Source organism: Penicillium verhagenii (assembly GCF_028828195.1).
Source record: "Penicillium verhagenii strain IBT 33310 chromosome Unknown utg000002l_segment0_segment0, whole genome shotgun sequence".
Lineage (NCBI taxonomy): Eukaryota > Fungi > Ascomycota > Eurotiomycetes > Eurotiales > Aspergillaceae > Penicillium > Penicillium verhagenii.
The window spans coordinates 778,049-792,146 of record NW_026643166.1 but is presented as its reverse complement, the minus strand read 5'-3'; the positions used below and the strand labels follow the sequence as shown (position 1 = coordinate 792,146).

Below are 14,098 nucleotides of genomic sequence, written 5' to 3'. Positions count from 1 at the left end.
TGCCATTGAGTAGTTTGTAACATTCGACGACCTTGAAGGAATGAATGAGATTTATGAAAGAGATAGCAAAAAAAGACAGAAAAAGAAAAGCACAAGCACAAGAGACAAACCATGAGTATTAGAAACACTGTAGGACGCACTGTTTCACCACCTGAGCTTAGGCATGTTGTGACTGACGACTTTCCCCATATCCATCTTCATATAGTAAGGCATTCGCTGAGAAAGTACTCCATCACAAAGTTGACCTTTCCCGGAGTGGCGATGACTTGTTGCTGGAATGAATCGCCCAGTTCTTTAATCACCTACTTCCCACAGCCCGTGTTAGGCTCCCAGCGACTCAAGAAGCCGGCGCCTATGTAAAACCCACCGGTATCAGGATCCAAAGTCTTCGCGAGATTCACCCAGTAAGCTGGCATTTGATCGGCAATGCTGTAATCCTCATCAGTAAAGGGAAGATAGTCTGCGCAGGCACACATGGCATTGAGAGCGTACATGAGCTCTGACATGAGTGCAAAAATTATGAGAAGTGCGGCAAACATACAATGTCTCGTACTGATGGAAAGAAGAAGCAAAGATAAGAAGGGTCCTCGGAAGAGAATCGTCCTTGCCTTAAGGGTTCTTTAACCCAAGCATCCAAGCAGCCTTGGGGCTGTTCACTGCATCACAGGACCCAATCATCAAATCTTCTAAAGAGCCCGCATTTCAGCATCGGTGGGAGTATTGTGCAAGGTTGTCTTCCGGTACAACCACGATTGAGGTTTCTTCTGTGACGACAACCAGGGTAATTGGCGAGGGGATCTTCTCAGCGTAGGGACAATCCTTAAAGGTAGAGGCACACGTAAATTTATAGACAGTCGAATATTCGGTTGTGTACAGTGTTTCAGTTGTAAAATTTTCCGCCGGTAAAGCGCCACTAGGAGCGCTTCAGCGACGGACGTGCCAACAGGGTAGATAGTAGTGTTTGTGGCAATGTTATGGGTGGTTGGTGAGGGTGTCCTTGTAGAATAAATGTAATTTTTCATTGTAGGGGGGCATTTATAAATCGTTGAATCATCACTTGTATAGCATCTCAGTGGTTTGATTCCCTGGCAATGCAATGCCAGTCGGGGTTTGCCGTGCGGTAGGTGTGTGTAGTCTGCATATCGTTCGGAACACCTGTTGGAGCATTGCCGTGGGGCGTATTGTATTGGATAAACTGACGAAAGATGAGTACTGAGATCCCGGAATTCGCAGGTGAGAGTCGGCGGGTATAATGCCCAAATGGACCCTGGTATGGCTTGAACATGAAGCTAGATGATAATAGTGGTATTGATCAGGTTCGCGATGAGATTGGGTATGAGGAGGAAAGATGACGCGCTGAAGAGCGAGAGCGAATGGGCGTAGCTGAGGCACAGCTAGGAGGCGAGATGATGGGAGCCTGAGATGACTAAGATACATGGGCAACAGAAGAGCTTGTATGGATGAAGGCTGCAGCTACAGCAAGAAACTTGAAGTAGAAGCATAGAAGATAAAGAAGATGAATAAGCCACTGGGGAGCTAGTGTAAATAGAAGGTGATGCTATAGCAGAAATTGGAGACAAAATTGGCGGTGACGAAGATAAGTACAAGAGCGTTGCCAAGGTGCTCAAAATTCAATCTTCAGGGACAAAAGCATACATTGTCCTAATTTAATTAATGGAAAACTTCTAAATGCGAAGAGCCATTGAATTCGCCCTTCAAATTGAAACGCCACGATAGTTACATGATTCGCCAGGAACAGTGCCTACCGTCTGCATCGATACGCGTCGGATCAAAATATTTGGAACAGTGCAGACCAGCTGTTGTAAAAGCGGGTTGAACATCTTCTAATGAATGATTTGTTGACTGCGAGTCGTTCCCACGTCAACCTTTTCTATGTCCCAATCCGTGATTTCATTTAGTCCATCAGCCTGGCTGTTCTTTGCCATCATATTGTTGGTGTTAGTGTAGGTGGTTTGCGAGAAAAAAACAGCTCGGACGCTTCCGAGGATGCCAGCCGTCTCTCAAAGAGGTGATGTGTCAAATACTGGTAAGGAGTGAAGATGTCTTCAAGATGCCCAGTGCCGGATGTTACCGCGAGGGAAATAGTTCGTGCCACATAACTGGCAGTTTTTACGCTGCCCCATATTCAAATCATATAATTAACGTGAGTGAATTTGTTGTAGATAACTATTCTCTCGGACCGATCAACAAAGCAACAGTAGCTACTTATTCTAACTGATCGAACAACCTTCTACACAGTTGGCATAATTACAAGTATCGTGGGTTTGAAGTTATGCAAACTTCTGAGATATTGTTCCCAACATTTATTGCAAGTCTTGTCACTAAGCAGACTTCGCGGAAAGGTTCCCGCTCTCTGGTACATTTGCTGCCGAAATTTCATCTTGTTCCAGTAACTGACAGCAAAACTTGCTTCTTTTCCGAATCCAGGGACCTGCGTAAATCAAAACGAACGGAATAGGAAGGCAAAAAATGCTGAAAAAGCCAAGAATAGAAGTAGCCCACCCATTGCCTAATTTATCATACATCGGTGCCGCTGCCAAAGGTAGAAGAGCACCGAAGATACTCCTTAGGATGGTCGAAGAAGCTAGTGCACTGGCTGAGTAGATCTTGTAAGCATCAGTGACATATGTCAATAAAGAGATGAAAATAATTTGATATCCAAATCCAAAGAATAAGCCTGGAAGCACAGGAACAATCCACGGGACGGCTTTGTTGGCGCTCCAACCGAGCCAGAAAAGGCTGATCGTGATGCAAGGACCACCAACACATGCCATGGGAAGTCGTTGAAATTCGGTTTTGGTTGTCCAACTTTTGCCTCGTTTCTTTGCTGTCTGGAATATGTGCTCGTAATAGAGGGTAAATAAGCCCGAGCAGAGGGCTCCCAAACCAACTGCAGGTTGTCTGTTAGCACTTAACAGTTAGGAGTGGGATAGCCAAGGTACGTACCCGGTATAAAGGTAAGTGATGAAAGTTGTGTGCTGAAGTTATAGGTGCCTTTTGGAGAACAGTGGAGTTAGATAAAACATTTTCGCGATTCCAAATCCCCTGAAGCTATGCCTGAGAAGGTGAAGGTGTGCGCGTGGGAGAGGGGCAAACCTTCAAATATAATTGGAAAGGCCTGGAAAAAGAAAAAGTTTAGGCCGTATGCGAGAGAAACGTAAAGTGAACTGAAGATGACGATGGGCTCAGTGGCGAGCATGCCAAGTGGTCGTGAAAATATTGCCAGCCAGTCATGTTTCACGGCCCCCTGATAAGAGGAGTAGGAGTACGAGGGGCTGATCTCCGACGTTGTGCTCGATCTCAATCGCTTTATTTCATTATTTAGAATCGCCGGCACAAATGTTTCTGGAGTTAACGATTAGCATATTTTCTTTTGCTCTAAGCTGGACAAGGGAGGGGACGTCATATATACCAGGCATGAAAAAAAGAGCAATCCAGCAGGTGCCTGCTAGTATCAAAGATATCCAAAATGTCCATCTCCAGCCGTGCAAGGACGCAAATCCCGAGATTATTGGACCAAGAATGGGGCCGAAACTTGCTGTCTATCGTTCAGTATACGTTCATACATATTAGCAATCTATTACATAGTATAATGAGCAGCTATGGCCTTGGTAATAGATTTTTAAACCTACCGACATATAGAAGGCCATTGCTCTGCCACGAGAGCGAAGATCAAAGAATAGATCTGCATAAACACCGCCAATGACGGTCTGAGGAGCAGCAGCCATCATTCCACAAACTAAGCGGAAAAACAACAGAGTGCCCCAGCTTGGGGCAAGAGCACAGGCGAGGGTCCCAAAAACGAAGACGGTAAAAGTCCAGAGCAGAACAGGCCGACGCCCAATGGTCTCACTCAACGGACTCCATATCACGGGTCCAATGATGAAGCCGATAAGGAAGATAGATGTCGGTAGACATTTCTCTTGGCTATTTTGGATATCGAAGTCTTTGAATATGTACGGGACAGCATTGCTGGGAAGCGAAGATGATATGCCGCTATTTAAAACGTTGAACAATGCCGTGATGACAACAAGCATCTTCTTAGACTAGAGAACCTCTCGAGAATGTATCAGACTTGTGAAGTATTACTCGAAGGGGGTCATATTACTCGAAGGGGGTCAATGAGAACTTACGAAAACCCAATTATTGGGGTGCGCTTCGGAACCTTCCTCGAACGCGACGAGTGCCTCAGTCTGCCTTATCTCCAAATTAAATCCACGGCTTGCCTCGTTCGCTCGGGGCGCAGAATCCGTTGATTCCTTCATATCTTAAATAGATAGGAGGATGGCTTGATCAATGCGTCAGTCGCCGAAGCTGCAAACATTTGCGCGTTGGGCTTTCTTCTTACCTATAATATCAATGAAGTGTGTTAGAGATATTTATCAGAAGCATGTACTCTGACAATGAGAAAGTCGTATTCAAAGCAGCGCAATGAGATCAACCCAGAGCGTGTGTGATGTTATAGAAGATTGGTGACATCTGGAGCTTTATTGAACAGCAGAAGCGGGGATTTTCATTATCTATACCCTGTTGAAAGTAGCTCCACTTTCGGAATGTTGCCCGTATAGCTTTTGAGGTAACAGCGGCGCCGGACCGGCTCCGGCACCTATCAACTCGTTCCCAGCTGGATCTTGTACAGAAAAGAGAGAATAGAAATCGTTATATTTGAAGGCGTACGAAGAAGGCTGTCCTGCAAAAGGCGCAAGCTTTTTTTTTTAAAACCCGTCTGATACTATAAAATCCCTCTATGTGGATGCCCACGCGGTTGCATTCAAATGTTGAGAACATTGAATGGGGAGAACTTAGCCGGTATCTTGGACTCCGATACGTGATACACCCATTCATCGGAACAAAAATTGTGTCGAGGCGTTTGCTATGGTAGATTTTATGCACATTAGGTTCATGCATGTGTCTCCACACCCCCACACGGTGATGACCTTAACCGATATTTGTGGGGTAGCGCCTGCTTGGCGACGGCTATCTATTTTCCGTCCGGTGTGGGGTACTAAAACTAAAGTGCTATTATATCATATATGTACGTGATTGATATCAATTTTAGATTGAAACTTATTGATTCAAACTTGAAGTTAATACATGTATCATTTTGAATCAGAACATTACTTCCCTGCAGCTTATGTACATGGTGATTCCGCTAAGAAACCTTTTGGCAAGAAGGTTGGGGCAGCTCTAGGTCAGTGATCAAATCAAAAACATCAAACTAAATTCCGCTGCTTGGTTTTTGCTCTGGAGATTGCTCTTCCAGGGGCTAGCCTTCACGAGAAGCTCGAGTCCCGAATCTAAGGTGTTGCGCGTCTGAAGAACGGAGTTATCTTTCAGTCCGATGTTTGAAATCAAGGTTTCTAACTGTTGTACGTTAATCTGTGCCTGGTCCATAGATGAGTTCCAGAAGGTGCAATGCCGATAGAATAGCCAGGATTTTAATTGATTGGACGCGTCCTCACGCTCTCATCAGTGTACTACACAACCTACGCGGCCTGAAAAGCTTGACGATGGTAGGGCTCCCAGAGTGGAGACGTAAGAAAATTGAAGAAACATAGGCGGGGCGGCGAAAGGTATACCCCTGTAGACCGTGACATTCGAGCGATACTCAAAAGCAGTATCTCTCACTTTTCACTGAGCAGTATTGACAACTGGGTTTGAATGCAGCATTGGCGATGGAAAGCAATGTAGCCCATCCGGCCAGAGCCTTGAGGAATTACATGGTTCGAAAATTGCCAGAGGGCTTGGATCATGTCCATTGAGGATTCATCAGCCATTGTAGCTTCTTACCTTTTATCCATATGTAGTTGTATCCCCTGGCGTACATACCCAACTTTGCACGTCAATGGCACATGTGCATGGTGCACCACCTCTTACGTAGCAGCCTAATGATGCAAGATCCACCCCAGGTGCCTGACGAGTATATATTTGATGAATAAAATACATGCAAGAGTTTCCGTGTGATGCCACTTCCGGTGGAAGTTAATGTGGGGAAAGAGAGAAGAAGACGTTTTTGATTGCGTGCACAGTGGATATATTGAGCAGAGCACCGGCGTCTGGGTAAAGTTGGATTCATGCTATACCGAGACTTCAATGTTTGATCAGTCCAGATGGTCGGTGTGTTTACATGTAATGAATGTTAGTTGCCGTTCTCCACTTGGTCCTAAGATTTGTATGAAAAGAGCCTATGAAACATCATATATCAATGGCACACGCAACGCAACATCGAAAACATTTGAAATCATCACAAATTCTCAAACAAGAAGCTGGAACTGATATCCAAATACGGTGAAATAAGTCACCAGTTGACTGAATACCAAGAGGCTGCAAAGAAATGGTTTGGAAAATTTCAAGTCTCAGGCGGTTTAAGCTTCAAAATCAAAGATATGCATCCCAGTTTCCATTCATAGCATAAAATTTATGCCGGCTTGTACGCGTCTGCCGGAGATAAAGTACTACTGTGTAAAAAAAATGCCACCCACAGACAGTGGATCCAGTGATCTGATTACACTTTGCAACTCCTTCCGATGCTTCGTGGCTGTTTCTAACTTTAGCGACAAGTCAAAATCTTGAATGATGACGCGTTCGCCAACTTCATATAAGACATTAAAGGTTTCCTGACAGTGTTACTATACCCATCTTCATCCTAATCATCTTGGCTACCGTCTATCATGGACAGCTACTCCATTCCAAAGATTCTTGCCTCGGCAAGTGTGCTGCTCTGTATGGCCTCTGCGGCACCTAGCTCCTCGCCGTTATACAACTCCGTGATCAAGACCAAGTACGGCGAAGTCCAGGGTTATCCTGCCTTTAGCAGCGCTCCCACCGGTAACTTGACCAATTGGAAGGATATCACCGTCTGGAAGGGTATTCCTTTCGCAGCTGATACTGGAGGCGATAACCGTTTCCGTGCCCCTCAGATGGCCAGCTCATGGAACACCACGCTAGATGCGAAGTCGTTCGGCAATGTTTGCCCGTCCGCCACCAGCGACACCAACCTCACCATTTCTGAGGACTGCCTCAATTTGAACATTTGGAGTCCTGCCAAGTCCACTGGTGCTAAATTGCCCGTCGTTATGTGGAGTTACCCGGCTGAATCCACTGCTGCTGATGCTCTCTTTGACGGCGGTGGGATGGCCGACAAGGGTATTGTGTTCGTCAATTACAACTACCGGACTGGATCCTTTGGTTGGCTTGGACACCCCGAATTGAATGAGGAATTCTACAAGGTCACTGGCTCCAACAGCTCTGGTAACTGGGGAATGCTCGACCAGTTTGCCGCCGTGAAGTGGATTCATGAGAATATCGCCGACTTTGGTGGAAACCCCGACCACATCACTGTCATGGGTCAGTCTGCCGGATCCGCAGCGACTTACCACATCCTCAACAGCCCTGTCACCAAGGGTCTCATCAAGGGTGCTATCATTGAGAGCGGTGTCCGTGATCCCCATGACCCTCTTTGCACTTCTCTTGCCGAAAGTTATAAGACACAGTCATATGTTATGGCGCAGGGCCTGAACTATACCGCTGATAAGAATGTCAGCACTATTGCTGAGCTGCGCAAATTACCTATGGCTGACTTGGAGGATAATGTTCTGGATGGTTGGAGCTTCGGTGCTACCTTGGACTACTATGCCATGCCTGCCAAGTACGCCGAGACTCTGAAGGAGGGAGCTGCCAACAACGTGCCAGTTCTTACTGGTAACACCAAAGATGAGAGTGGTGCTGAGTATAACACAAATATTACTGTGGCTGAGTACCTTGTGGACTTGGAAGACACATACACCACTGGTAACTGGTCCCAGAGATTCCTTGAACTTTACCCTGCCGACAACTCTGTCCGTGCCGATGGCGCCTACAACTCTATGTTCACCGACCGATCCAAGGTAGGCACCTGGATGTGGGCTCAGCTCTGGGCCACTTCCAGCACTAAAAATGTCTTCAGCTACTTCTGGGATCACGCCCCGCCCGGCCAGGACCAGGGTGCCTACCATGAATCTGAGATTAATTACGTTCTTAACAACCTCTACGCCACCGACAAGCCCTGGAATGCCAAGGACTATGAAATCGCTGCCAAGATGAACGGATACTGGTCCAACTTCATCAAGACTGGTGACCCCAACGGTGATGGTCTGGTTCACTGGTCCGCAACTAATGACAATGAGCTTGTGCATCACGTTGGTAACGGCTGGGGTCCCATCCCCGTGGCCTCTGAGGCTAAGGTCCAGCTGTTCAAGGAGTGGTTTGCTTCTCTTCGGACCTACTAGATTATTCTGCTACCTATAACGATTCCATGGCAGGATCGAATGTGTTCTCTTGTGCTCTTGAGTATTTAGCGTGTGGATCTCAGATGTATACTAGCACTCGAACCTGCAGCAAAGAAGTGTACCAGTATGGATACACACTTCAATGACCATACCACAGAGAATATGTGCGAATTCAACGATTGGATTAATTACATACGTGTCTAATCAGTCTCATCGGATTACCGTTAATTAAGGACGGAGTCCGGTCGTATCTCGCTCTCCGTAAGGCTAATTAATTCCACAGTAACTCAAGCCTCGCAAGGGACGAAACATGAGGCGATTGAGAACATTGAAAGATTGAGAACGCCCGTTTGAGAGTATAGATGGCACGACCTGCGTTATCTTGGCTCCGGAAATCACTCTTGAAGAGGCCTAGCGCCTTCGCGAGAAAGCCAAGCCTCGGATCTAAGGTGTTACGCGTCTGAAGAACGGGATTTTCTTTCAGTCCGAGATTTAAGATTAAGGTTTCTGATTGATTGTAGGTTAATCTGTGCCTGATCCATAGATGACTTGCAAAGGGTGCAATGCCGATAGAATAACCAGGGTTTTAATTGGACGCGTCCTCACGTTCTCATCAGTGTATACATATAACGTACGCGGCTTGAAAAGCTTGACGTTGGTAGCGTTCTCAGAGTGGAGGCGTAAGAATGCAGAATGATGCCATTGAAGAAATATCGGTTAAACATCAATTTGAATATTACGAATGTACATATAACCAAGGAACCTGAAAGTGGAGTCAGCCTACGGAAAAAAGAACCCCTAACTTGTTTCCGGGATCGAACACTCGGAGTCCCGTGTTTTGTATCAAGCTTATGCGGCATGCCAAGGGCCGAGGTTCGGCCTCGGTGGAGAAAGATATCCAAAGGGGATATCTAGTTATCGATCTCGGCCCATTGTCGATCTGCAATTGCCTCCACCGTCGCCATCGTTCTTAGGGTTTACCCGGTCGGACGCGTCACCAAAGTTCAAAGTTCAATGGTCAATGCCGTTAGGTACTGCAATTTAACTTGAACAAGCTTTGTTCGAGAAACTATAGGGATGATCTGATTAGACGTAGCCATAGTATATAAGGTCTCGACAATCTCTTAAGCAGATCAGATCAAAAACTTCAGAATTCGTACCAACATGAATAAGGCCTTGTTCCTTCTTGCATCGGCCAGTGTGGCCTATGCTACTTCTCTAAGCAGCGCATGCACTGTCGCGCAGGTTCGCGACTCGTTGCCTGAGGATGGCTACATTCTGGGTGTGACCTTTGACCATGACTCTGTCACGGCCAATGCCGTCTACAACTCCTCGCACTCCGGAGAGACCTTCTTCCCTGATGCCACTATCAACTACTGCAATGTTACCTTCTCCTACACCCACACTGGATCGGATGATGCTGTGATCGTTGGCTACTACATGCCCGCGCCATCGAGCTTCCAGAACCGCTTCCTTGCTACTGGTGGCGGTGCTTATGCTATTCAATCCGGCTCAATGTCTGCCCCTGGTGGTGTCATGTACGGTGCCGTCTCTGGCTTCACCGATGGAGGATTCGGCAGCATGGACACCGACTTTGACGACGTCTTTTTGCTGAACAACGGCACAATCAACTGGCCGTCCGTTTACATGTTCGGCTACCAGGCCATCAAGGAGATGACCATTATCGGAAAGCAACTCAGCAAGAACTTCTACGATGTCTCCAACAGCACCAAGCTCTACTCCTACTACCAGGGTTGCTCTGAGGGAGGTCGCGAGGGATTCTCCCAGGCCCAGCGCGCTGGTGAGGAGTATGATGGCTTGATGATTGGTGCCCCCGCTATCCGTTACGGTCAGCAGCAGGCTAACCACATCTACTCTAACGTTGTTGAAAAGACTCTGGGCTACTACCCCCCACCGTGTGAGCTTGAGAAGATTGTGAACGAGACTATCACCGCCTGTGACCCTCTTGATGGTCGTACTGATGGTGTGGTGTCTCGTTCCGACCTTTGCGAGCTGCACTTCAACATGACCTCGATCATCGGCAAGTCCTACTACTGCGCCAGCTCTAGCGGCGGTAGCCTTGGTCTTGGATTTGGCAAGCGTGGCTTTAGCACTACGCCCGCCCAGAATGGCACTGTCAGCGCCGAGGGTGTTGCTGTGGCTCAGAAGATTGTTGACGGACTTCACGACTCAAAGGGACGTCGTGCCTACATCTCTTACCAAATGGGTGCCTCCTTTGATGACGCCGAGACCTCCTACAACTCTACCATTGGCGAATGGGGACTGGTAAGACTCAATTGATTCCCAACAAAATTGATCTAAACCTTGCTAATAATCGTTACAGGACATTGCTGGCGCTGGCGGTGAATGGGTTGCCCGTTTCCTGGAGCTATGCGATGAGGACAACCTGTCCACCCTGGATGGTGTGACTTATGACACTCTTGTCGGCTACATGAAGCAGGGTATGACCCGCTACATGGACTCCCTCCAGACTACTATCCCTGATTTGACCGAGTTTTACGAGAACGGCGGAAAGCTCATCCATTACCATGGCGAGCAGGACGAGTCAATCCCTACTGGTTCCTCCATCCACTACTACAACTCTGTTCGCGAGACCATGTACCCCGGCAAGTCTTACAACGATTCCACCGCTGAACTAAAGGAATGGTACAAGCTCTTCCTTGTTCCCGGAGCTGCGCACTGTGCCACCAACAGCGCCCAACCTAACGGTCCCTTCCCTCAGACCAACTTCGAGGTTATCTCTCGTTGGGTTGAGAAGGGCATTGAGCCCGTTACCCTGAATGCCACCATCCTCCAGGGTGAATACGAGGGTAATAACGAGCAGCTCTGTGCTTGGCCTCTTCGCCCTTACTGGAAGAACAGCGGCAAGGACTTCACCTGCGAGTACGATCAGGCCTCGATCGATACCTTCAACTACAACTTTGATGCCTACAAGCTGCCCCTTTACTAAGGGCTAGCAAGAACTTGGCTTCTGCGGCCCTGAGCGACCCAAAATCCAAATCCTCCAAATGTTGTTTTCTTCTTTTTGTTTAGTTACACTATATGCGAGCTAGATATAGATTTCCCAGCGCCATTTCTATAGAAATCATTTTGCTCTGGATTTTGTCTCATATAATCAAAGTCGTCCTTGATCGGAACAAATATTTGAACATTTGAATGCAAATGAGATTGTCACAGTCCAACACGATTAAATTGATTGATCTTCTACCGGGGCATTTCAATTCCATAGTTACCTATAGCAAGTAGTTTTACTAGGGTTGCCTCACACTGCATGTGGCATCACGTGATGTATACACAGTCTCTGAACACTTCATTAGCCGAAAAGCGGCCAACTAACCAACTACTAGTATTTAAGTTAACTAACCTGCATCGGGTCATTATTAGTCAGCTCTTTACACAAGAACCATGGTTCAAAGACAGATAAGCAATTTGACTCTCAAGCGAAAACGAACCCCATTGGTTGATCAATATGCCCGTTTTTCCGAAACCTGGCAACCCCGCCAACTCATCCAAATTGATCTTATCAAAATCCCCGATAGAAGTAAACTTAGATCTACTACTTGGTTCGCAACGGCAGGATAGGCAACCATCGCCAACAAAACAAAGGGTTCACGTCGAATGACTTAAACATGTTCGCTCCACCAGGTGCCCCAGATGTCTTCACCCTGGCAACATTCGCTTACCAAGTTTATGACACCTACAAAGGCGCTCCAAAGAGGTTCAAAGATCTCACAAGTGACATCAAAGGACTTGAGATCCTCCTCCGGAGACTTGGGAACAGACTTGCCCTCCAACAGGAGGATATCACTGGTCAAGACCGGACTTTATTATCGTCTGATGAAGCTGCAGGCTTGGAACAGCTTGTCAAACAAGCTGGAAACTTGTTAGAAGATTTGCAGCAGAAACAAGGACATGTATCAGCTCCAAGAGGATTGAGTCGATTTAGGTGGTCGCAAAAGGAAGTGGACTCTGTGAGGTCGAGAATTACGTCTCTTTGTGCGATCATTGGAGCATTCAACAGTGGTTTAGCGCTTCCTAATATTGCGTCGAGAGTTCCCGTGTGAGTCTCATCTTATTCATATCCACTGCAGTGTATTGAAGATATTTCCCTTCTTTTGACACCGAATTACTGACCGAGAGTAGGGTCGACAAACAACAAGAAATCTTGGATAAGTTAGATGACTTCCTTCTGAGTCTCAACAAGAACAGCCTCTCATCTACCATCTCTTTGGCTGATTCGAGCAGCCCAACCCTTACTGAAAACGAAAACGAGGTGGACTCGGAATGGCCCAAGCTAGTCCGCCGAATGACCGATTTCGGTATATCCGAAGCAGAAGCAGAGCAGAATCAAGACCTCATTCTGAAATGGACAGCTAATGCATCTAAGCCCACGGCTTCACCTCCCCTCGAGCAATCACCAACTACCAACTCTCTTATGGGAAGTGCAGGGGCCGACTCAATCCTAGGAGCGCACAAAGAAGAGATTGAAGTCATTTCAGCCGTATACGGACCCAAAATTGTCACAGACAATATCAGACATATTATCAACGCACACTCAGGTCTCAAGCAGACCAGAGTGGTATTCTCAGCCTCGAACGAGACATTTGGTGGAGATCCTTGGCCAAACTGCATCAAGGCGTTCTCAATGGTCTGGCGAAAAGTGATCCGACTCGATTATGGAAACCTTTATTCAGCTCCTCAGAAACTGTTCGCTGAGGAAGGCGAACTGCTTACCATCGATCTCTCAATTCCACTCCCTTACCACGAGAGCTCGGAAACAAATAAACGGGGTTCGATCTACATTTTGAATGCAAGCTGGCATAACGTCGACGTCACGGAACATGTTGCGTCGATAACGGAGAATGATCCTCGACCGGATATCATGGCATCGACTCATGAGTTCTTCAGAATGGACCCGTGCTATGGACACAAGAAGGTCATGTCCGTGACGTGGACGTACTCGGATACCGCGGCGGCACTATCGCATTGCGAGGTGAAGACTGTAACTGAGAATTCTTCGATCCAAATCCCTCCATTCCTGGATATTATTTGTGCGAGCTGGGGTGGGCTGGACATTACGAATCTTGTTCGAGCGAAGATCACACCTCAGCAGACATTACAGTTTGACACGAAGAATATCTGGGCCTTGGCATCTCCCGATCCGTTACCTGGATGGCAGAAGACAATTTCGATACTGTATCAGTATGGGTCTTTGGAACCGATGCAAATGCTGGTTACAGGCGAGGACTCTAGCTATGCTATGATCGAGCCGGGGGATCGAATGAGACGGAATTTCTTCTTTTCGAATCCTATAGAGGTCACGTCTGATATCAGAGTGGTGGCTGCTGTGTGGGGATTGCAGCCTGTTCCTGAGAAGGTGTTTCGCAGGGCTGTGACAGAGAGGAAGAAGGTGCCTTGTAGTAATGAATTCTTTGGGAGGGATGGATGGGGTGGGAGGCTAAAAACTCTTCAGGTGTTCTTGCAGAATGGGCATACGGGGGAGTGTGCTTGTGTGAGTGAGAAGGAGGGGAATGTCCTTGAGATGCCGACTATTTGGCCAGAACATTAAACAGCATCGAAGCTAGAAGAGTCTCAGTTTCAAATGTTGGTGTGGTCATGGAATTCATAAAGGATGTGCGCGATTTTAAAGTTGAGCGCATTCTTTAAGGTTTTTTGCTTCTTCGAAGACGTTTGCTTTTTCAAGGATGTTTGCTGTATAAGCATATTTTAGAAGGTGTATCTAGATGGCTAAATTTACTATGACTTTAAGTTTATATAGGCTGTGCGCG

General features: G+C 46.9%; 5 protein-coding genes across 5 annotated transcripts; 3 read left to right on the top strand and 2 right to left on the bottom strand.

Annotated features, from left to right (window-relative positions):
* Positions 1–302: 302 nt before the first annotated feature.
* Positions 303–506, bottom strand: N7466_000296 (carboxylesterase; the record flags this gene model as incomplete). Its single annotated transcript, XM_057159694.1, has 1 exon — positions 303–506. One exon carries the CDS (start codon positions 504–506, stop codon positions 303–305), a length of 204 nt encoding a protein of 67 aa, XP_057025942.1.
* Positions 507–2,342: 1,836 nt separating this feature from the next.
* Positions 2,343–4,286, bottom strand: N7466_000295 (MFS transporter; the record flags this gene model as incomplete). The annotated part of the gene is made up of 6 exons (XM_057159693.1): positions 2,343–2,911; positions 2,968–3,015; positions 3,118–3,366; positions 3,434–3,563; positions 3,654–4,067; positions 4,155–4,286. 6 exons carry the CDS (start codon positions 4,284–4,286, stop codon positions 2,343–2,345), a joined length of 1,542 nt encoding a protein of 513 aa, XP_057025941.1.
* A 2,406-nt stretch (positions 4,287–6,692) lies between these two features.
* On the top strand, positions 6,693–8,288 carry N7466_000294 (carboxylesterase/lipase family protein; the record flags this gene model as incomplete). The annotated part of the gene is made up of 1 exon (XM_057159692.1): positions 6,693–8,288. The coding sequence occupies one exon, from the start codon at positions 6,693–6,695 to the stop codon at positions 8,286–8,288; it is 1,596 nt and encodes a 531-aa protein (XP_057025940.1).
* Positions 8,289–9,452: 1,164 nt separating this feature from the next.
* On the top strand, positions 9,453–11,259 carry N7466_000293 (tannase; the record flags this gene model as incomplete). The annotated part of the gene is made up of 2 exons (XM_057159691.1): positions 9,453–10,574; positions 10,633–11,259. The coding sequence occupies 2 exons, from the start codon at positions 9,453–9,455 to the stop codon at positions 11,257–11,259; spliced, it is 1,749 nt and encodes a 582-aa protein (XP_057025939.1).
* A 679-nt stretch (positions 11,260–11,938) lies between these two features.
* Positions 11,939–13,878, top strand: N7466_000292 (uncharacterized protein; the record flags this gene model as incomplete). The annotated part of the gene is made up of 2 exons (XM_057159690.1): positions 11,939–12,369; positions 12,453–13,878. The coding sequence occupies 2 exons, from the start codon at positions 11,939–11,941 to the stop codon at positions 13,876–13,878; spliced, it is 1,857 nt and encodes a 618-aa protein (XP_057025938.1).
* Between the last annotated feature and the right edge of the window lie 220 nt (positions 13,879–14,098).